Source organism: Rattus norvegicus, chromosome 9, assembly GCF_021556685.1.
Source record: "Rattus norvegicus strain SHRSP/BbbUtx chromosome 9, alternate assembly SHRSP_T2T, whole genome shotgun sequence".
Classification (NCBI taxonomy): Eukaryota; Metazoa; Chordata; class Mammalia; order Rodentia; family Muridae; genus Rattus; species Rattus norvegicus.
Window position 1 is genome coordinate 41,879,108 of NC_141542.1, and position 24,609 is coordinate 41,903,716.

A 24,609-nucleotide genomic window follows, 5' to 3' on the forward strand; every position below is an offset into this window, starting at 1 on the left:
GGACCAGAAGCAACAGAATTTCTAGAAGTGACACTCCATCCTGTTAAGCTGCCTGTAAATTGTACAGTGAGTTTCAGGGTTCCAGAATTTGTGGGCATCTTCTGTGCTGGAGTGGGCTTTTGGTGATGCAGCTTCATTTATACAAGCTCCTGCCAATAACTCCTCACCTAAACTCCTATAAGTAGTATCAGTTAAACTCACCGATGATTCACCAACTTGCTTTTGTTGGTATCCTTACTTTACCCTATCACTGATTGCCTATCTCTGTGTGGGGACACTCATTCAAGTCTTCCTGGGGATAGTATCAATGTAACAACCTTCTAAAAAGCTTTAAGTGTGGGGATCCTTCTCAATAAACACTGCCAGTTGTTTCTAGGGGGATTTCATAACATACTATGAAATAAACTGTCAGCTGGAGAAGAACCATTATTTTTGAAAAAAAAATAGAAAATGAAAGCTGAGAGTCTGTAACTGTAGTTTTCAAGACTACTAAGCAGTGGCATTCTTTTTTATTAGAAAATTGGAAATTCTGGGACCTTTAAAAGGTATTCTGGAAGTGGCCATAAAGTCAGCCCTGCAGGAGATTTATAAAACTGACAGAATTGCCCATCAGAGACCGGCAGATGAAAAGAGCTTGAGGTCAAACCAAAGACCCAGAGCCCAGCTGCAGATGTGGCTTTGAGATGTGATTTGGAGAGAGAGATCAAGGTGAGGGATGAGGTTTCCTAGCCAGCAGCAGGCGTTGCCTGGACATGCTCTCTGAAAGCCTGAGAGACTTTTATTGTGCAGGCACCGAGTCCACAAGGACACAGCTGCAGACAGCCACCTGTCTTCACTGCTGTAAATCACGATGACATCTGTGGCTGTTGGTAACCCGACCGTAGGCTCGGGACTTCTCTGAAGTACCCTGGGAATTACGAGAGTTCTTTGACTAAGAATATGTTACCTGAAGTGTATAGTTCAAGGAATTTATTAGCCCCGAGAACACTAGCCATGAAGATCAAACCGATTAAAGGAGAGAATGAGAAACAACGTGTCAGCTGAACACAAGATAAATCAAACGTAAAGCTGGAATTCATGCTTTGAGGCTTTCAAATGTATGCTTTTTAAAAAAAATTCGTACATATATTCAATGAACCATGATCATTTCCATGCTCCATTTTCCCCACCAACTCTCCCAGAACACAAGCTCCTCCCGCCTCTATGGTCTCTTGTTTGGATGACTGACTAAATCCAAGTAGCACTGTGGGAATGTTCACAGGGTTAGGGTGGCAACCTGCCCTCAAATGTGAATGGCTCTCCCTTCTTCAAGAGCTCTTGGCACCAACCACTGCCTAGCACGGAACAGTTGGTCAAAAATGGTTGTTTCATGGAAAAAGAGTTATGTATCATATGATACCCCGGAAACCCAAGCCTTTAACAAGACGGCTCACAAGGGTAGGGAGGAGTCTGTTAAGAAGAGGTGACAGGAAGCACGGAAGGATATGGTGTTGTTCACTTAGCTTCCTGTAGCCAGCACTGCAGGCCTTTCCATACCTCACACTTCCCAACTAACTCATAAAACAGTGAGATGGATTAGACCTAGAATGTCTGACTCTAAACAAGAATACGCGGTTTGTCTCTTGCGTTGTCTTCTCTGAGGAGATGAGGACCAGACCATGCATCTGCTCTGAGCTGTCAGAGAGCTATTAAACAAAACTCCTACGTTCCACTTATTTTTAAACCTAGCCTTTCTTACACACCACAGCAAGTGACCAAGGCATTCTATTCAAGGGGCGTGGCGGGCTGAACAGATGGCTCAGAAGGTAATAGCATGCTTTGCTCCTCTGAGGACCAAGTGTGGTTCTTACCACCCGCCGGGAGGCTCACAATCCCTTATAATTTCAGTTCCAGCGCATCCGAGGCCCTCTTCTGGCCTCCACACGCACCAGGCAACCATACGGTGCACATATATGCATGCAGTTACTCATACACATAAAATAAAATAAGTAAATCTTAAAAGATAAAAAGGAGATCCTTAAAACAAAACAAAATACCCCGGAACTTCGAATCCCTGGCTCCTGGTCCAGCACATCCTTTAGTCATTGGAGGACCTAGATGTATAAATGCTGGGTGGGGATGACTGTCACAATGTCAAGTCAATACTCTGTATCTTTGGCCACAAGCTCTTTTAGGGCATGGGCCTGACACACCCACTGCAGTGATTAGCAATGACAGTGTCAGGATAAGGATTGTACATGAAGGAGGAGCAGGAGAAGAGAGCTGTTGGTGTTTTCATGTTTTAGGATCAGATAGGGCATTTCATTTTAACTCTACGGAAGTTATTCGAACTAACAAATAATAAGTCTACCTTATGAATGCTTAGAAAATTTCACCTCTCCTTGCCATCGTTTAAGATCTAAAGACACCAGGTAAAGTTCTAGAAAATTCCAGAAGGGGTCCCCTACTAGTATCCCCTAATTCAATTTTTAGAACCGGTTCGTATTTCTTTCTGAAGCCCCTGGCTCAAATCTTTAGCTTCTAAGGAGAAACGTGAAGAGGCAACTCTTAGACTAACACTTCTTAGAAAACAGTTTCTAGATGGTAAGAAAAAGTACTTACTGGCTTCCCCGAAGGTCCCTCTGGCCCAGGAAACCCTCTATCTCCAACAGGTCCTCTCTCACCCTATAAATGTGTCCCAAAGGGAGAAAATATATTAGTAAAAATTTCTTTAAAATTTTAGCACCTGGATACGACAGCAGTGCATCTGCTGTTAAACTGGTGGTGGCTTACCGGCTCCCCTGGAGCTCCGGGAGGGCCTGGGGCACCAGGTTTTCCCTGTTAAAAAAAATCAAATAAAAATGTTGAGAGCCACGTTACTGATGCCACAGACTTCCTGGAGTTTAAAGGGTTGCTATATATAGTATTTGGACCAGGAGGATCCAGGGGCTGTAAGATACACACTAGAGAATGCGGAGGGGAGACAGGATGCTTACGAACACAGGAAGACAGTGTATCCTCACTATTAGAAATCCCCCCTTTTTGGGGGTCTGGTAGCAATTTCTTATTCTAGGGGGTGGGGATAGGGTGTGCTGGTGAGTTTTTATCAAGTTGACATGAACTAGAGTCGTTTAGGAAAAGAAAACCTTGATTGAGACAATTTCTCCGAGAGATTGGCCCGTGGGCCAGTTTGTGGAACATTTCCTAGATTAATGATTGACAGGAGAGGGCCCAGCCCATTGTGGGTGGTGCTACCCCTGGGCACTGGTAGGGGTAAACCTGATGGTCCTGGGTTTTTAAGAAAGGCGGATGAGCGAAACACGGTCTCTGCGATCTGCGTGAGTTCCTATTCCAGGTTCCCGCCCTGATTTCCCTGAGGGATGGACTGTGATCAGGACACGTAAGTCAAACAAACCCTTTCCTTCCCAAATTGCTTTTGGTAATTTTTTTAAAAAAATAACATCAATAGAGTGCGAACAAGGACAAAAGGCAGAGTGAGAGAAATTTATATCAAGTTTGGAGTTTCACAAGAAAGCTTCTATGTTGGTAGTAAGATAAGCTGGAAAAAACAAAGAAAAGCACTTATTTTTTTCTATTTTTGAACGCTGTGCATGGGTAAAAGGTTGAAGAAAATATTGTTTTGTTTTGTTTCATTTTCTAAACCTCTCAATGTGCCTTGTCTAAAGAACTAAGTCAGGAGACCCTCGAGCAGAGATAGGAACATGATGTTTATTATAGCCTATGTGTTTGAACACTTGGTCCTCAGCTGGTGACAGTTTGGAGTTTGGGGAGATTATAAACCTTTAGTCTGTGGTTTTGCCAGCAGAAACAATCAGGCTTCTCAGAGGTAGGCCCTGAAGGTCATATCCACTTCTGGTTCCCAAAGGCGCACTCTAAAGTTTGATCTACCAACAGGCGAACCAGCAACATTGTAAACTCTTTCCCACCCTGCCCAGCCCACTTCAGCTGTCCTGTCTTCCCTGCTCTGATAGACTGTTGCCTGTGGGCTTTGAGCCTTAAGTGGCTTCTGTCAAGTATTTTGTCACAGAAGGCTACGGTCACAGTGGTCCAACAGAGACTGGAAAATTGAACTCCAAGTGTCAGACTGAGTTAGCAGGGTTGTTCGAAGAGAGCCTTCTACTCCATGGGCCTAATTGTGACTGGGAAATACGCTGTCTAATACAGGTGAGTATCAAAGACTTTAAAGTGCGAGGCCCCCTTTTCAACCTGCTTTAGAATTCTGGTAGGCGACCCCCTCAGCGAAGGGAGAAAGAAAGACATTCTAGAGAAAGCCCTGGGCAGCCTTGACGACACTGGAGAGAGACAGACTGTTCTAGAAAGGGGCAGGACTGAGTCCAGTGGACCTCCATTGAATAGGCATGACATGCCCAACTGTGTTTTATCTTTGCTTAAGCTACAATTATTATCATGATAGTTTTAGACATAACTGGAATATATTTCTATATCCCTATGTATCTGTGATAAAATTTCACATGTCCTCTGTTTTATGGCCACTATCTCTACTTGTAGGCCCTCTTAACTGTTTTGTTTTCCATGGACCAGTTTTAAAAAAAAGACAAATTTTAAATCACACAATTGCACATATGCACTAGGTCCACTTTTACCCTTTCGTAATTCTGGAGTTGCCAAGTGCCCCTGAGAGTTGTGAAATCTGATTTTAAAGTACATTTGTCAGATGTTAGGTATCTGAATGTAATGTCTTGATATTTCAGCCAATCTATGGCCTCTAAAAGAACTTCTGGAATTGCTCCTTTAAACTAGCTTTTGAAACTATTATACACGTCTTGATGACTTAACTGGTATCTGGTGATCATTCTTTGAAGACAGAATTAATTTATGGTCATAGCAGAAAGTATCTTGAAGTCATGTGTAGATGAATGCAGTGGGAAGAGGAATTTCTTTGGGAGTGTAAAGGAACAGGTTGAAATGGCATTCTGAGTATGTAGTTCCAGAAAGAGGACCCCCAAATGCTGTGAGGAGTGATGGGTTGGGGGCCTGAGATTTGATGTGAAGCCCACTTTCAAAAAGAATCTTTATTTTATAAAAATTTAAGAATGCCTGTCAGAGAAGGTAATTTTCTTTCTTTCTTTTTTTTTTTTGTTTTCTTTTTTGCCTTTACAGTTACACAAATACTTATCAATCTGGACAAATTTAATAATAATTAAAAAAGAATGTCATTCTCCATAAAACATGTACAAACATGTACACGACGGGTAGCATTTTATTGTTCATTTGGGCTAGCTCAATGTATAATGGGGAGGGGTGTGGCCTCTTTAGGGATGGTGGCCAGAGAAGGTTTCAGGTAGTGTAGGGTGGTGGTGTAGCTGCAGTGAGGTGCGGCTGAGAGTAGGATCCTTTCCTGTCTTCACTACCCAAGCATGTGGTCTCTGCTGACTTTCTTGCAACGTGATAACTGGACTTTCCCTGCAGGGTCACCTGGCAAGACGATAAATGGGCCTCTTATTCATAAACCGTGACCACAAAATTTTAATGAGGACATCATGAATGAAGATCAGAATTATCCCAAGGGCTCAGGGAAATGATTTCAACCTTTCTGGGAGCACTTCCTATTCATTTGCGAAGGCCTTGATGAGATAAAAGCATTTGACACCCGAGAGCCACAAAAATGATGGAGAGGACAGAGGCCTGGTTTACGAGGGGACATTAGCGGCAATAAAGCTCTGCTAATAACCCTGGGTGAGGCAAGCACCCGGGCAGATTACAGCTGCGTGCGCCAGCCTGATGTGCAGGCCCTGGGATGAGAACTTGGCCTCTGGAAGATGGAGAAATGTTGAAATATGACATGAATGGAGATACAAAAAGTGAGTTTTCAGAGCTGTGCACACACACACTAATGCACAGCCATGGGTAACTGGATTTCCAACAAAACTTGGGAAGGAAAAACAAGAGACAAAAAGGAGAGAAAGAATGAAATAAAGAACAGAGACACCAGGGTCAAGGCAGGGACAAGCTTGGGGCAGAGGCTGCCCCCAGAGTCACAGTATATACTCCAAGCCTCCTGGGCCACTAGCTGCAGATTGGGCACGGACACAGAAATGCATACCCCAGAAGCTGAGATAAAACCAACTCACCGATATGCCGGCTACTCCTGGGGGACCCACTGGGCCTCGATCTCCCTGTTGGGATGAAGATACAAATGGCTACTCATAATGATGTCTGTTGACTCTTTACTTTTAGTATCATTGTGCAGGTAGTAATTTGACATGCTGTTGCATATGGAGGGAAGAAATCTCACAAGGCCTTATCCTTAGATCAAGGGTTATAGCTAGTTCTCATCAACACACACACACACACACACACACACACACACACACACACACACACGCACAAAACTCCACACATAACACACACACTAACATATACCACACCACATACACACATATACACACCACATAACACACACTTATCAAAGCACGGCATTGTTTAAACCCATTCCTCTACTATGCTGTATCTCCACTTGAACGTCTGCATTTGGCTGCAGAAACGTAGTTAAGTGTGAGGACGTCTGACTCTGCATAGCGACTGTGAGTTCTTCATACTTCAGCTCCTGACTACCCATCATGCTAGTTGCTTTGTCATGAAACTTGGAATCTACACAACTCTTTATTCCTTACCCTCATCCGATCAGTCAGAAAATCCTGTTTATTCTTTCCTCAGACTGTCTCTATAATCTAGTCATTTATTACTCTAACCACCATATCTCCTCTGAGCTGACCAACTTCAGTTTCTACCTGGATGCTGCCATGGTCTGTGCTCAAGTTCCTCAAAAGCCCGTGTGTTGAAGACTTGCTTGCCAGCCTATGATGCCATCGGGGGATGGCGGAATCTTTAGTCTACGAGGTCTCATAGGACAACATCAAGCCATTGGAGAGGTGGTCTGAGACCACAGCCCTCTCTTGTCTCTCCATCTTCGCTTTCTGACTACCACATGCTCTCGTATATTGTACTTCCCCACCAGACCCCTAAAGCAATGAGACCAATTGGGAGGAAAGCTCCCAAGCCGTGACCTAAAACATTTCCCCTTATAGGCATCTGTTACAAAGCTGACAAACACTATCTTCTAGCTGGCTTTGCTTCCTTCCAACCGGTTGGCTGTGTTGTTGCTCTTATCAATGGCTCTGGGTTTTGCTCAGAGTCAAAGACGGAAATCTTTACAGTGGCCAGTGAGTCTCTTTGTTCGTGCCTATTTAGCTCCCGCTTTAAAGTGTGAGTTTACTTGTTTTCTAATACACCACGAACCAAGATAAATCTACCAATCCCACATTTGCAAGACAACTTTCATCAAAATCACTAGATGTTCTTTCTAGTCTAGTTTCTATGACAACTTAAGACAAACTAAAGTCACCCGGGAAGGGGAAATCTCAGCTGGGGAGTTGCTTTCAACAGAATGGGCCAATAGGTGTGTCTGCTGGGCATTTTCTTAGTTAATGATGGCTGTGGGAGGGCCCAGCCCACTGTGGGTTGTCTAAAAACGTCAGCTGAGTGAGTTAAGGAGAGCAAGTCAGCAAGCAGCACTCTTCCACGGCTTCTTCAGTTTCTGCCTCTGGGCTCCTGCTGGAGCTCCTTGCCATGACTTGATGGTGGCGTGTGATATGGGAGGGTAAGCCAAACAAACCTTTCCGTTCTCCCAAGTTTCACCACAGCAACAGAAAGCAAGCTAGAAGACTAGATAATGCTGGAGCTCGATCTCTCACGTCCCTTGTAGCTCTGGATATAGCCAGTGCTGACCCTCTGGCCGTCACGCTGAGCAGCACTGCTCGACGTGCTGGGGGTACCTTTCTATGATATCCCCGCTTCTCAGAACTCATACCTGAGATTTCCGCATCCACACACTCACCTTTCTCTTGCTTGTTAGGATCTTGTCAGGATCCTAACATCTGCTGCCCCTGCTCTGTGAATTACTCTGTCTTCAACCTTATGAGGAGGTGCTAACTTACCTCCTTTAAACCACGGTACAGCTCTTGCTTTCTTGGATATATAATTACTGTGGGGGCTCCCATGACAAGCGTGTGGAATACCCTTTAATCCATTCTACTTTTTAAAAAAAGAATTACTTATTTATTTAACGTATATCAGGGTGTGTGTGTGTGTGTGTGTGTGTGTGTGTGTGTGTGTCTGTGTGTGTGTGTGTGAAGATGGTGTGTGTGTGTGTGTGTGTGTGTGTGTGTGTGTGTGAAGATGGTGGATCCCTGGAACTGGAGTCACAGACAGTTGGGAGCTGCCATGCAGGTGCTGGGAATTGAACCTGGGTCCTGTGAAAGGGTAGTCAGTGCTCTTAAGCACTGAGCAGTCTCTCTGAACCCAACCCATTCTACTTTAATTTCTTTCTGCAGAATTTCCTGCTATCACTGTTTTTTTTTTGTTGTTTGTTTGTTTTTCATGTGTATACAATTAAGTCCTGTATCCTTCCCTGGAAAGTGAGTCCCATAAGTATAAAAGACTTATTTGTTTCATTTCCTTGTTCATTCATTTTATGTGTGATAAGACAGTTATTGGCACAATACGAGGTAAATGCACATTTCTGAATGTGGGCACATACGTGTTTAGCTACTGCACTTACCTTTACACCAGGAAATCCTTCTAGCCCTGGCAAGCCCATTTCACCAGGCTCTCCCTAGAAAGAGGAACGAAGGTTTATAAGCAACGGGTTAAAGTTGGGTGTTTGATGTCCTACGCTCCTCAATATCGCTTCAAAACTTGGCAAGTGAATGGTATCCTCTTTTTCCAAATTAGGTGTATGGAAATAGTTTGGGAATGAAGGCCGTTCTCCAGGCACGGGTCCATTTTCTGATTAATTGTTTTTATTCTGATGAAGAATCTAATTGGGATGGCCACTCTAGTATATTAATAACTCCAATTTTAGTCAGAATTAAAATTGAAGAGCAGATTTTTAATAAAGTTTGCCAATTTGTGAGGCACCTGGGGCTGCTAGCTTATGATATAATAAGATCGAACTCTCTATGAGCGAATGAAGCTGGAGCTCCCAAGACAGAGCATGTGGTATCCTTAACGTGATTGTAAATGCTAAGGAAGACAGCCCTGGGAGGGGTAGCTTCAGTCATTCTAAGTCATTGCTCCTGCTGACGTGTACTGACAGGGGATAGGCAGCATTGGAAAAAATAAACAAAATTAAACAGATAAAATCCTGTTATAAATATTCTACTGCACTCCCAGACTATAGGACTTCAAGTAAGATATTTGGAAAAATCTACATTGAAAGATACTGATTATTTAAACAAATAAACACTGTGATCAAGATGGATGTAAGAGTTAGCCCAGCAGTTAAGAGCATTGGTTGCTCTTGCAGAAGACCTTGGTTCAGTTCCCAGCACCCACGAGGGAGCTCACGATCACCTCTAACTCCAGTTCCAGGGGACACAGTGCCCTCTTCTGGCCGCTTGTGAGTACTGGATGCATGTTGTGCACAGGTATATGCAAGCAAAGTACAGAAAAATAAATAAATCTTTAGAAAAATAGAGAAATAGGTGAAGTGGAGAGTTATCTGATGACTTCTAATGAATTAATTGCTGCTAACTGAAAATACTTTCTTAGGTCACTAGATATTTTAAACGTAACAACACTGGCTGGGTGTGGCCGGTGCATGCCTTTAATCCTGGCACCTGGGAAGCAGAAGAAGCAGAGGCAAGTGGATCTCAGATCATTGTGAGTTCCAGACTAGCCTGACCTATAAGGAGAGTTCCCCGCTAGCCAGGGCTTCACAGTGAGACCTTGTCTCAAAACAAACAAACGGGCAAGCAAATTGATACAACACAGAATAGCAAGCTTCTCAATTGTACTCTCTGTAGACCTATTCTCTGCACACCGAGCACAAATCTGATTAGAAAGACTTCTAAAGCTGTACACTGCTTATTGCTTGTGCCCTACGGCGTACTCCTCACCAAGCGGGCATACAACTTGGTATGTTTTACGTTTCAGAATTTAAAAAAAATCTCACCAGTGTATAGCTTGTCAATCATAAGAATAAAAACCAAAAGGGTGTTCAGATTGTATTCTGAGTGAGTCCGTATGAAGGAAGCCCCTACTTATTGGTGCATGGAATATTTCCTGGAATCACGTCTCTTTGTTTAAACTTTCAACAGTTGGGATAGAAGAAGCAATCAATTAATTAATCGACATTTGTTTGAGAGTACACAGTAATTAAATATTTAATTGAAATCACTTAGACATTGAATGGCTAGAGGAAAAAAGTGGTCTGCATCAGGAAACCGTCCAACTATTAGCAGATTCAGCTGAATGTAATGTTTTCGTCTATAAAGGAAACATCACGTGTTCTATCTTGAACCTTAAAGATCTCTCCCAAAGTGCATGAGTTTAAGGGCTGATCTGTAACATGACTGACTGAACACAGACCATGAGGACTTTGACCTCATCAATTAACCCATTACAGACGTATAGCTTACTGGGCTGTAGGGACAGGATTTGGTGATAAAGGAAAGATGTCTTTTGCTTTGAGACTATCAAAGCGTTCCCTCCCCAAGTGTTCTCTGGTACATATTCTGACTCACCACAGGTCGGACAATGGACCGAAACCTTTGAAATTGTCTGTCAGTCTAAACAATGATTTCCCCACCTCTGAGTTGTTTATCTCAAGTGTTTTTCCCAGTGACACAAAGCTGACTTAACAGGTCATGAAACTTGAAGGACAACCAGAAGGTACCTTTCCCCTACCTACCTCTTTCATGGTCTCTTTTTAAATACATTCTCAGGCCAGTACGGTTCTCTTACTCCTGGCTTACTCCTGTGTCATGGGACCCAGCAAATGGTGGGTGACAATGAGAATGGTGTGTGGCTGTGTACAGGCATATAGGGCCCAAGGGAGGAATTTCAGGGCATGTTTTTGTATGGTAAGTGTGAGTGTTCACACAATATTTAGTTCTCCGGCTTTCTATCTCTGTTTTGTGTTTCATTCATACAAGCTCACAGTCTAAACAGAGACTACTCTCCTGTTGGCTTTTTATTCTTTGTTGTCTCACAGCTAAGAAACATGGGACCCAATTTCTTCAAATTTTACCCAGTCTTTATATTTTGACTAGCTTCTTTCCAGTGCTAATAAATTATAATTTACTCTTCTGTATAATATTTAAATTTTTTTCTTACCCTAACCTGCAATTATTAACATGAGAACTTAAACAATGTCCCAGAAAAGTCAATGAGAAGTCTAAATTTATCTCTGTGACTCAGAGGGGGTGCTGTTTTGTAAGTCCATAAGAAAGTAAGACTGATAAAAACTGCATGGTATTGGTACAGAGACAGACAGATAGACCAATGGAATAGAATTGAAGACCCAGAAATGAACCCACACACCTATGGTCACTTGATTTTTGACAAAGGAGCCAAAACCATCCAATGGAAAAAAGATAGCATTTTCAGCAAATGGTGCTGGTTCAACTGGAGGGCAACATGTAGAAGAATGCAGATTGATCCATCCTTATCACCCTGTACAAAGCTTAAGTCCAAGTGGATCAAGGACCTCCACATCAAACCAGACACACTCAAACTAATAGAAGAAAAACTAGGGAAGCATCTGGAACACATGGGCACTGGAAAAAATTTCCTGAACAAAACACCAATGGCTTATGCTCTAAGATCAAGAATCGACAAATGGGATCTCATAAAACTGCGAAGATTCTGTAAGGCAAAGGACACTGTGGTTAGGACAAAACGGCAACCAACAGATTGGGAAAAGATCTTTACCAATCCTACAACAGATAGAGGCCTTATATCCAAAATATACAAAGAACTCAAGAAGTTAGACCGCAGGGAAACAAATAACCCTATTAAAAAATGGGGTTCAGAGCTAAACAAAGAATTCACAGCTGAGGAATACCGAATGGCTGAGAAACACCTAAAGAAATGTTCAACATCTTTAGTCATAAGGGAAATGCAAATCAAAACAACCCTGAGATTTCACCTCACACCAGTGAGAATGGCTAAGATCAAAGACTCAGGTGACAGCAGATGCTGGTGAGGATGTGGAGAAAGAGGAACACTCCTCCATTGTTGGTGGGATTGCAGACTGGTAAAACCATTCTGGAAATCAGTCTGGAGGTTCCTCAGAAAATTGGACATTGAACTGCCTGAGGATCCAGCTATACCTCTCTTGGGCATATACCCAAAAGATGCCTCAACATATAAAAGAGACACGTGCTCCACTATGTTCATCGCAGCCTTATTTATAATAGCCAGAAAATGGAAAGAACCCAGATGCCCTTCAACAGAGGAATGGATACAGAAAATGTGGTACATCTACACAATGGAATATTACTCAGCTATCAAAAACAACGAGTTTATGAAATTCGTAGGCAAATGGTTGGAACTGGAAAATATCATCCTGAGTGAGCTAACCCAATCACAGAAAGACATACATGGTATGCACTCATTGATAAGTGGCTTTTAGCCCAAATGCTTGAATTACCCTAGATCCCTAGAACAAACGAAACTCAAGACGGATGATCAAAATGTGAATGCTTCACTCCTTCTTTAAATGAGGAAAAAGAATACCCTTGGCAGGGAAGGGAGAGGCAAAGATTAAAACAGAGACTGAAGGAACACCCATTCAGAGCCTGCCCCACATGTGGCCCATACATATACAGCCACCCAATTAGACAAGATGGATGAAGCAAAGAAGTGCAGGCTGACAGGAGCCGGATGTAGATCGCTCCTGAGAGACACAGCCAGAATACAGCAAATACAGAGGCGAATGCCAGCAGCAAACCACTGAACTGAGAATAGGTCCCCCGTTGAAGGAATCAGAGAAAGAACTGGAAGAGCTTGAAGGGGCTCGAGACCCCAAAAGTACAACAATGTCAAGCAACCAGAGCTTCCAGGGACTAAGCCACTACCTAAAGACTATACATGGACTGACCCTGGACTCTGACCCCATAGGTAGCAATGAATATCCTAGTAAGAGCACCAGTGGAAGGGGAAGCCCTGGGTCCTGCTAAGTCTGAACCCCCAGTGAACTAGACTATGGGGAGAGGGCGGCAATGGGGGGAGGGTTGGGAGGGGAACACCCATAAGGAAGGGGGGGAGGGGGATGTTTGCCCGGAAACCGGGAAAGGGAATAACACTTGAAATGTATATAAGAAATACTCAAGTTAATAAAAAAAAAAGAAAAGAAAAGAAAGTAAGACTGGGGGGTGGGACTTTTATCAATATGATGAAAAAATAGAAATAAAAAATGAACAACATATTTCTAGATGAACAGATATAATAGTACTTTAAAAATTGCAGACAAAGAAATGGTAGCTCCTGTATAACATATTTGGGCTTCAGAATATAGGACTAAGGACTTGAAATAACTATTTTAGGGTAAATCAAATAGACATCTAATATATGTTGTCCAGTAACAACTATAACTCCTTTGATAACCCTCTTTTGAAAAAGTCACTTTCCATGGTTCGTCTCTGTTCCGGTTTAACATTTTTTTTTTCCTTTCGGACGGTTTTATCAACTTCCACTATTACAGTAAAATGACTTGTTATTTTTCTCACATAGCCACAGGAAGTGGTTGGGAAGCTTGTCTCGGTATTAGGTACACTTAAGTTTCGCTTCTTCCCTCTGAGGTTAAAAGGCTATACGAACGGAATGCAAGGTGGAATATTTGCTTGGAAAGGACATGGCAGGGAAAGACACTCAATGACGATGAAGGTGGGAGGGGACCTAATTGGACCTGGCAGGACTTCTGTAGGGATGCTCCAGAATGCCGAGAACAATTATCCTCCTCTGGGCTGCTGGAGGACATGATCTCCTTCCTTGCTGGGTGTCAACCTCCTGCTGTCTTCCTCTCCATAAGCGGGGCTATGACGGTCTACACTCCCTGCAGAATAACTGCCCAAGACGTGCAAAGTAAATAAGCAGCCCTCCCCCCTTTTCTGGTTGGTGAGGTGTCAGACAGAGCAAGGGATTTCTCTCCCTTAAGTATTCCTCTTCCACAAGCTACTTTAAACGACATCAATCATCCAAAGAAGGGCGTCAGAGGACAGTGCTCCATTTATCAAGGGCATTCTGTGTGCCTTCCTACATCAGAGGACGATTTCTAAAACCCGCTGATGAGGAGAGCAGAGCCTCAAGGGCAGGCTCAGAATGGGGACTAAAGCCTCCTGAAAATAAAGAATGAGTTTGCTGACATTTCTTCCTTTGCTTGCTTGCCTCTGACACCTTCACTGATAGACACCTAAGATGACAGCCCGTCTTCGCCTGGTGCTCTTTCTAGTGCTAACAAAGACTGCACAGAAGTAGGAACATACATACCACTGGGCCAGGATCACCTTTTGGGCCCTGAAAGAAAAGTGTAGAACGTCAGTTTTAATTACCTAAGCCGCCATTGTAGACTCTGAGGCACTTTTCTTCAGATGCTCGTTAACAAATACAAGGACGGTACATATTTCGCTTTTGCTGAAGTTTGGATTTAGCGTAAAGGTTAGAAACACAATTTGAAGTCTAGAGAGAGGTCTCAGTGGTTAGGAGCCCATAATGTTCTTCCAGAAGACCTGAGTTCAGGTTTTAACATCCAGGATGGGTGTCTTACGACCTCCTGCAACTCCAGCACCCCCTTCTGGCTCATACAGGAATTGCATGCATATCCCGTGCCTACAACTCCCCCGGCCCCATTCACCTTATGTCCTTAAAATAAAATAACTCTAAAGAAACACACAGTGCTATTTCTATGAACATGTTTGGACATCGATTTAGAACTTATATTAACTGTAAGAAAAGAGACACTGCTACGCCAAGTATTGTCCATATTTAAGGCTTTGCACATTGTTTCTTTTATTTAAATTGGTTTCATTGGAAACGTGTGGCATTCAGTTTTCAGAGAGCTCCAGGGAGACTCATGCCCTCCCCCACAATCATTATCGAGGCAACTTAAAGATACATCATCTGTACTTACTGGGGGGCCCGGAGGTCCTGGGTAACTGGGAACATTCACTCCTCCCTTCAAAAGAAGAGAAATCAGATGAGAAGAGTTTATAGAAACCTGTGGCTGGGAAATGATCATAGGAAATTAGATGTGGAGGTACCTGGATTTTATATAAACTGCCCATGCCATTCCCCTCGTTGAGCGGGACACCCTTAGGAAAGAAACAAGACACGAAAGTTAGCACTTAGAACTTAAGTCATTTTACCACATAGTATTCTTCCTATATTAGCTTTAACTTAATATTTTCCTCTTCTATATTTAAGGTGACTTTAATACCATAAATCAAATACCACAGTGTTGCAATATTTCAAATCATCAGGGAAAGCAACCTGAGCTATGCCTGGAACACTTGGATGCTTCCGGTTGGGGTTTGAATCGTGGGCAGGTCTGTCAGCTGAGGCACGAGTGCATTCGGGTGAAAAATGTTATCTGCTCATTAAAATTCAGTGTCTGAGTAGCCAATTTACTGTGTTTCCAGCCTGCTGACCTGCAGGCAGCCATGCCATAGGACTGATGCAGATGTGAACAGGGAGACATTTGGCAACGACAAAGTGATGTTTCCCCATAGTCTCTTCAAGCCAAACAGAAAATTAAGGTGAACTGGAGGATACTTCACTTACAATACAAAAACATCTTTAATAACTGGGGAACCGGGTTGAGGATTTAGCTCAGTGGTAGAGCGCTTGCCTAGCAAACGCAAGGCCCTGGGTTCGGTCCTCAGCTCTGAAAAAAAAAAAGAAAAAAAAAAGAAAAAAAAAGAAAAGAAAAAAAAAGAAAAAAAAAGAAAAAAAATAACTGGGGAACTTGTGTCGAAACAAGCAAGCAGAAGGACAAAATCCAGAACCCTGGTACGTAATACGGAGTATGAAACTGTACTCGTTGGGCAGTTTGAAAACTCCCATCCACGTTAGCATTTTGGAAAAAAAAGATGCACATGAAACGTTCAGTTTGGAAATACTTAGAAAGGATAACAGGTTCTTAGAAAAAAATCCAAGTGTGTTTTCAGTTTTTTGTTAATTTTTTAATAACTCAGCTTCAAGAAATGAGGAAGCCTTTATTTCATTACAGCTTGGGGGATAACGGAAGAAGTAGCGGTGCCTGGAGAGCACCGTTCACACACATCTTCAGAACAGTGGGGACGGAAGATGATGCTCTGTTTACTCTTTTATTGTTTCTTCATTTATTTGCCAATAACTGAACACGGGCTATATTTTAATATCCTTAGCCTCGAATAGATGTAAGAGACTTCTGAGAAAGTTTCCCAGAGAGTCTTAAAAACAAAACGAAACACAACCCAGAGACAAGAGGAAGATTTCTTAAGCCTTCTATAAAAGCACAGGTTTCTTTAACGGTCTCGTGATATTTTTTGCTTTTCTTCCCCCACTGAGGAGAGGACATATTTTAGAATCTGAACTCCATGAGTTTTACGTCTTGGTTCTTGAAGGAAGGAAGAATCAGATGCAGAACATGTGTAAGAAAGGAGACCCCGGCCGTGAATTTGTGGATAAAACATGCAACTACACACAGATTCATACTCTTAGTTTTCAGACAGCTATTGTGGGAATCCACCCTTTCTCCGCTAAATTCTGGCGGACCTCAGCTCTGCTGCTATTCGAACATGGCGCCACACGAGGGCAGACTTGCCACAGAGAGAGGCCCCTCCGCTCTCCACAGCCTCCCTGGAAGACTAGGGCAGAATACATCCAGGGCTCTGGTGCCTTTTCCTCACTGCGTGCCACGGATGCAGAATTTCCTCTCGTCTCAGACGCTACTTATGGGCGAACACAAACAACGTCTTTGAAAAAGTAAATTGCACGGTTGGAAAGAATGTCGTCTTGAAGGCCTTTTTATATCTGTGAAATTTTATGGTACTCAAATGTTTCTCCATCCTTTGATGGAAGTGGGCAGTCAGGGCCGTCTCAGGGTCAGGCATCCCGGTTCCATGAAAAAGAAGTTCATGGACTACAAGCAACTGTAAACATTGCAGATTGAAGCCCAGCTGAAATAGGGACAGGTTAGCCTACCTAATGCTGCACTGCATGTCGTTTACACACACGCAGGCATGTATGCACGAACGCACACACACTCACATACAAACAGGCACTCGTGTATGCGCGCACACACGCTCGCATTCACACACATGCACACATGCAACAAAAGAGTTAGCCTTCCAAGCATCTCCGTAATCAACTTATGAGTCTTAAGTACACAGAATTAAAACCTTAAACAACTCACAGGGGGTCCAGGTGGTCCAGGTTTCCCAGGGGGCCCCTCACTACCCTGCAAGAGAGACACGGGCCTGAATTAATGGCTTGGCCATTTCCACTTCAAGTTTGTGAACCAGGTTGTTCAAAGAGCAATCTTCCAAAATCACCATGGCTGCCATTTTCCTTCAGCCTTGTGGTCTTATTCTGCTTAGCTCATTCCTTGACCCAGTAAAATACATCTCCCCACCCCAGGAAAGTGAATACCTCCTTTCAAGTCCATCTGGATTCTCGCTGTATGAACTGTGGGGAATAACAATTTCACTGGGGATAGACCATTTAGGTGACCTGTCCTGGGCTTTGAGAACAGGTGGGGAACTTTTCCTCCTTTGTGAGCATGGGGTATAGGGTAGAGTTAACTTGAATAGATTGTGGGCTTCAAGACTGTGGCTCTCTGGATTAGCCTTCACTCTTGGCTTCCCCTCCACCTCCTCCAGCTTTTTAGAACTAGGGAGATCATTACGGCAGAGGTAACTGAGGAATGAAATCACAACCTGTGTCATTATCTGCGGGTTAATATCAAACTCTACAACCAGGTGAGGTGTGTTTTACTGAGTGGAAGCAACTTTGGTATGACACCATTTAGGGGAAATGGTCTGTACAATTTAAATAGCCACAGACTTCTGCTTGTAGGAGACATAAATCAAAAAAACAAAGAGGATCCCAATAATTGCTTACTGGACCAATAACAATTCTGTGATTTTTTTTTTTTGAACTGAAACTTGGTGAGTGACTTTTACAAAGCACGAAATACTGACCAGTCCCTAGCAAGCAATTGTTGTAGCCCCGTTGGCTTTTCGACGGTTGTTCCTATAACTGTGCGCTGCTTTTAGAATGGTATGGTCATAAAATGCTCTAAACCACGTTTATCAGGGACAGTGACGTTGGGAGAGCATGACGGTGCCCGGGAATTCCAAGGGACCTCAGTCCTCTTCCAGATGAAGGGGAAACATCACAAACCATATATTTATCAGTACAAACAAATGGCGAAGTTCCTCACACAATGCACTGCCTGAGAACATGTACGCAGAGTAAGCATGTTGCATCTTTCCCTAAACTGCTTTGATGGCCGCTGTCTCCCTAAGACTCCCTCTGTTCTGCTGACCGCTGCCCACGGCCTTCGGAGCATTACATCACACTCCTCATAAGTCAACAAACAATATGTGCCTATTGAGAACACGCCTCCTCCCCGCTTCCTGGCACAATTAGAAGGAGCATTCTCACTTGTGCCCTCAAGCTCACTTCAGGGTGGAATTCCCATTAACTTCAAAGGCCAGTCAAGGGCCGAATAATTTTCATAGAAAATAGAGAAAAGGGACCAGCGGGACCCTGAACGATCCTTACGATATTAACGGGATGAAAACGTGCTGAGGCTCTCTAGCACGTTGTTTCCTTTAAGTGCACCACCACTCTTCCCTTTGCTCAGGGAGCTGGTATCCTGGCAAGCCTGCTGGAAATACTTAAGTAGCTAATGTGGCTCTTTGCACTGACTTCCTTGATCTGAATAGCTTTAGCTGTGTCACGCACTTGGTAGCCATGCCTGGATGGTCACTGTGATGTGAAGTGAGATCTGACACCATGAGAAGCTTGACACTCCTGTGCTATTGGTCTTCCCTCCCAACCACAGCACATATGTCCAGCTGTGAGCCGGGATGGTTGGATGAGATTTAGAATCACCGTGGCAACACACCTCTGGGCGAGCGCATCTGTGGGGACGTTTCCAGAAAAGTTAGGGCGGGGGACATCATTATCACATAGGCTGGAGTCCCAACTGAATAAGGGAGTAGAAGACCACATTCGTCTCTCTCTGCTTCTTGCTTACAGATGCAGTAAGCATTCAAGACCTCAAGATCCTTCTTCTATCACAACCGCCCCACCACAATGAACTTCACTCAAGTTCAAATAAACCCTTCCCACCTTTGGCTGTTTTCTCAGATATTTTGACATAGCAACTAAAGTAACTAATACATTTTTCTTTCCAGGGAACATGGTTTTTGTCAATTTCCGCCAATTCCTTCTAGGGACAGCATTACCAGATTTTCTCACACAATCACAAGCCCTTGATTATTGACCATTGTCCTGATAGCTAGCAAGGCATCACCTGGAGCTAGGGAACTTGTTCAGAATGTTTGGGCTTTCCTCCCCTAAACTTGTAGCGTGAATCCACCTCATAGGATGATAAATTAATTAGATGGGCCCTTTAGGAGACAGTTAGGTCACGGGTTGAAACTTTCATGAATGAGATTGGTGCCCTTATAAAGAAGCCCAAGAGAGCTTAGTTACAGTTGAACCACACGAAGACTCATTTAGAACATGCCCTCTGTGAGCAAGAAAATGGGTCTGGCCACCTACCAAAACCACCAGTGCTTTGGTTGGGGATTTTCTAGCCGCTGAGATTTTGAACGAAGCTGTTTAGAGCCAATCTATACTATTTTATTTTAGTTTTTACAGAAGCCCAAAGAGAGCGAGACTCAGCCATAGCTGGCAGTCTCTGACACATTACAATCCCACTTACCTTTATCTCTTTAGGAGGTTTGCACCAGTCCCCCTTCCTCACAGATGGACGTCTCAGCTTTTGAGCCGTTTGAATTTTCTATCTGCAAACCTAGTGCTCTCATCTATGAGCACCTGTGTTTGGACCCACTTTCAGACCAACGTCTTTGCAAGTCCACTCCATGAATAGCCACTTCCCAACAAACATCGTTTGCTCTTGTAGGCTGTGTTTGATTGCATAGAGCTCTCAGTAAATGGTCCCATCTTACCCCTAACCCAAGTCCCATTTTCCTCTTTACCTTGTCACCTTTTGCTCCAGCAGGACCAGGATGTCCGGTTCTTCCTGTTAAGCCCTGAGAAATGAAAAGCTGGGTTTGTTACAGAACCAACAGGTCAATGGGCAAAAGGTAGTGGAAGGTGGTCGCTTAGACTTACCCATTGAGAAGGTCATTTGATCCTAATTAAGTTGGTCTTATAAGCTTATATTTCTTCAGGCTGATACAGCAGCCTGTATTCTCCTGATAAGCCCTTGGAAGGTTAAATTTTCTATCTGTGGGTTTCTTTTTTCACCTTGGCTAACCACATTTAATGACCTTAATTGAAACCTTTTGATACACTTAAGAATTTAGCCTTGCTGTTTAAATGGCAATTTACATAACACGTCTTTCTAAATGAGGTATAATTTTGGTAGCCATCAACATTTTAAATACTCCAATACGAGACAGAATGAAAAATGTGCATATTGAGTTATGTGATCTGCATTGTAAGAAGGAAAGCAAAAGTTTATCTTAATTCTTCTTTGAGAACAGAATTGGCAGTAATTCTTGTGGTTTCTTTTATGGTTCTTTGTCATAATTTTAAGTTTTATTATATGCAAGCATAAATGGTAAACTTTTAATTATGGCAAACCCGTGACTCAATATAGTAATGGATGCTCACTTCTTATTTGAGAGATAAAAACAATTTACTGGCACAGGGACTTTAAGGGAAGAGACAGAGAAGTTGAGACATTGACTTTAGTAGAGTTGGGTTAGCAAGGAAAATGCATTGTTTGGGACAAACTTATACAAAGATTATCTGTTGTTCTGAAACTCAAGCGTGATTGTGTGTCCCATCTTTTATCTGGCAATTGAACTTTAGGACTGCTTAGAATTAAACTCTAAATAAGAGATTGGGTTTGGCAGGTTGGAAATGAAAGAGATTCTGTTTCAGGAAAACAAGATAAACCCAAGGCCATATTGCTATGCTCAAGGGGGCAGCAGGAACAGAATTTCTAAAAATGCACATCTAGGACAACAATAAATTAAAGCCGATGATCTTTGGCCTGTTATTTTTCCTTTAGAAAATTCTCAGCTTGCGATGCATCTGAATACCTCTTCTACGGTTAGTGCTGAATTTTATAACAAAGGAGAGAGTGTACTTGTGTATGTCACTTCCAACAGAGTGAGAAGCAGCTCTTTGGCTCAGCCAAAGTTCTGATGAGCAGCCTCCAGGCCACTGAGCAGACTCAAATAATCTTAGATGAAAGTCGGAGTTCTTCAGGACCCCCTTGGGGGAATCAGAGGAAGTATTGAAAGAGTTGAAGGAGCTTGCAACCCCATATGAACAACAATGCCAACCAACCAGAGCCCCCAGGGACTAAACCACTACCGAAAGACTATACATGGACTGACCCAGGGTTCCAACTATATATGTAGTGGAGAATAGTCTTGTTCTCCAAGGAAGCCCTCGGTCCTGCCAAGTTTGGAACCCCAGTGCAGGGGAAGATGGGGTGGGGCAGTAAGGGGGATGCATGGGGGGAATACGTGTATGGGGGAGAGGGAAGGGATGGGATGCCTATGGACAGGAAACTGGGAAGGGGAATAACATTTGAAATGTAAGTAAAGAAATATATCTAATAAAATTATTAAAAAAAAAGAATACATAGTCTAAATGTAATTGGAGATCAAACAGATTTAGTAAAGTGGTGGTTGTAGTTTTTTCCTCCAAAATCCATAATTTCATTAGTCCTGTGTATTTGGCCAGATTAAAAAAAAAGTCGGAGTTCTAGAGGAGGCTGCTCTTCTAGGCAATGGGCGAGCTACACAGAGGTACCAGGAATATTAATGCACCATGTATCGTTCCTACAGTTATGGCCCATGAGGAAACTCGTCTTAGCGAATACTTACAGGGGGTCCAGTTGGGCCAGGAGCTCCTGAGAGGCCAGGAATTCCTTGAAGACCCTGGAAAAAAACCAGAATTGTCAGATTTTGGTGTTAAGTGAATTTGCTGCCAACCCCAGTGAGATTTCCAGCACTTTCAGAGGCTTTCTGGGGTTCAAATTGTGGACTATCTATAATACCACTATGACCATCCACCATACATATCACACATTATTACTTGTTGTATTGTGGAAACGGACACAAGTTTTTGGTTTTTACCACTTTTCATATAAGAGGCTTAGATCATGTTTTAATTTGAGAAAAAAATTCACTCGTTTGGTTGTTTCAGATTCATAGAAAATACATCAAGTTCTAGATGGAAGGGTTGGGGCAGGGGCTGGGGCCGGGGCTGGAGTTCAGTGGTACAATATTTGCCTAACGGTCATCAAGTTCAGGTTTTGGTCTCTATCAGTATAAATACCAACCAAACAAATACGCAAAAAAAAAAATGCACTAACAAAATAAGACCCAAGTTCTGGATTGAATGGGGTCATTCTTTCAAGAGTCAGTCTCTTAACTGAATGAAGTACTTTTATGCTGCTCTAATATTGTTATATTAGAGCTCCTATTTCTGTTCTTAAATGTTGAATTTCTCTGCCCATTATAAATAATCAGGAAAAGTGACTGTGGTAAGATGACTGCATCTGTACGTACGAGATGTCAACAGGATTGAGCCGGATAGAGGTTCTTTGTACCAATAGGCTTAAGAATAACTTCAGTGTATCCAATACCAAAGAGACCGCATGTTGTTTCAGGTTTATTTTGAATGTGAATAGTTTCAATCAGCTCATATATCTGAATGCTTGGTCCCTAGTTAGTAGGTAGTGGAACTGTTTTGGAAGGATTAGAAGGTTTGGCCTTGTTGGAGGACGTATGTCACTGGGGGTGGGCTTTGCGGTATCAAAAGCCTGTGTCAGGCCCAGACTACTTCTCTCTCTCTGTCTCGTGCTTGTGGATCAGATGTAAGCTCTCAGCTCCTTTTCTAGTACCATGACCTGCTGCTCTGTCTCCCCCATGATGGTGATAGATTAACCCTTTGAAACAGTAAGCAAGTGTTACTCCCAATTATATTCTTTCTTTCTTTCTTTCTTTCTTTCTTTCTTTCTTTCTTTCTTTCTTTCTTTCTCTCTCTCTCTCTCTCTTTCTTTCTTTCTTTCTTTCTTTCTTTCACCAGTTGCTTTGGTCATGGTGTCTCTTTGTAGCAATAGAAAAGTAACTAAGACAGGTATGACGTGAAATACTTAAAGGATCTACTTGAGTGTTCTGAATGCCTCATGCAATAAGTATCAGGCAAAAAACTTGGTGTATATTTGTATTAAAGAACGTAGTCATTCTTTCTTCAAGATTTCATCAACCCCATCGGCTTGCTTTGTTCACATATGTACACTTGTGGATGTGTGGATGACTCACTTCAGTATGGTGGACCACCTCTTTTCATTTCTCTGTTATCTCTTATGCAAGTTTATAAACAGATTTATAATGTTGTAAGTGGAAAGGAAAATTTCCCATTGGGAATGGAACATTTTAATGACTGACCCTTATGCACATAATGTATGATAGATTTCTTTATCTTAAAACATCCATATTTCCATAATTTTTCTACGTTTAACTGTTTCAGATATACTTATGCATGTATCTTCCTCTCTTTGCTACTTTAAGTCTCAACTTTGAGATGCTGAGTGAGTTTTCAGGTTGTCTAATTCGTACTCATGGGAGTCGTTAACCTCTGATGACCGCATTAAACTTGAAAATAAACCCCACTACATACATAAAAACCATCTCTCTCAGCAGTCTTTCCCTCAGCTGCCTGAAATACTGTCACAAGAGTGAAAGCTGCTATGGAGGCATAAGGGGCCATATGAAGATTTTATAAGACACAACGATGACTATTAAAGTAGGCTGACACTCAAGAGCAAGATGGCCAAGTTTAGCACAGAGTGCCAAATTCAAACACAAATTAAAATCTATTGCATAGGTAGTCAGCCATCATTGCTATACTCTATGAATAATGACATTTTCATGCCTTGTTTGTCATTATCATAAAATTGCATGTGAATACATACAGCCAACTTTTTTCTCTGCCTAGGAAACATAGGATCTGTGCTTTGCTAGCATTTTACAATTCGATGCTGAGCTGTACAGCAACATGAGGAACCTGGAGTAAGCCGCTCTTCAAAACATTGGCAAATGGGTGGTTCCTCTAACTTAGTGAATCAAATTGATGTTTCTAAAATTAGTTCTCCAAAAGGTATGACCTTCCTTCCCTCTATGCCTTCTCCACTCAATGAAGAGTCGATGCCTTTGGTTTTGTAACGTTAGAGGCAATGCATGTCTGTTATCACTGTATAGTCTGCTGGGCAGTTGGAAAGGTATAGATTCTTGGTTAATATTTGATTCATTCAGACAAATCAGCCAGTTGTGTGACTACGGTATTCATTGAGTGCAAGTAGATGAAGCAATCATTTGCTGTTATTGATCTGTGCAAGAGACAAAAGTTGGGTTGGGCCAGGTTCATCCCCGTTATGCTTGGGATGTAGAGGGCCTCCGGCACTTCAGTGAGCCCTCTGCAGAACTTCCTGTGTTCCATGTCAACGAGCGCACAGAGTGTGTCTACGGAAGAGACACACTAAAATATGGAGGGATATTAACAATGTGTTCAGCTCACCAAGATGGCAAAATACCTCAC

The 24,609-nt window shown here is 42.7% G+C and overlaps 1 protein-coding gene and 1 long non-coding RNA gene across 5 annotated transcripts in view; one reads left to right on the forward strand and one right to left on the reverse strand.

The window, feature by feature from the left end:
- The window catches only part of Col19a1 (collagen type XIX alpha 1 chain), a 348,475-nt gene that overhangs the window by 30,649 nt on the left and 293,217 nt on the right, over positions 1–24,609 (reverse strand). For all 4 annotated transcript variants that reach the window (XM_087567043.1, XM_087567044.1, XM_087567042.1 and 1 more), the window contains 10 exon segments: positions 21,891–21,944; positions 20,022–20,075; positions 17,201–17,245; positions 15,066–15,116; positions 14,936–14,980; positions 14,296–14,322; positions 8,582–8,635; positions 6,093–6,137; positions 2,773–2,817; positions 2,602–2,664 (listed from right to left, as the gene is read on the reverse strand). In XM_087567043.1, the coding sequence (XP_087423169.1) occupies positions 2,602–2,664; positions 2,773–2,817; positions 6,093–6,137; positions 8,582–8,635; positions 14,296–14,322; positions 14,936–14,980; positions 15,066–15,116; positions 17,201–17,245; positions 20,022–20,075; positions 21,891–21,944 (483 nt within the window).
- LOC134480563 (uncharacterized) lies at positions 4,089–6,168 on the forward strand. The gene is made up of 2 exons (XR_015629071.1): positions 4,089–4,164; positions 5,431–6,168. It is a non-coding gene; the product is annotated as an uncharacterized LOC134480563 (long non-coding RNA).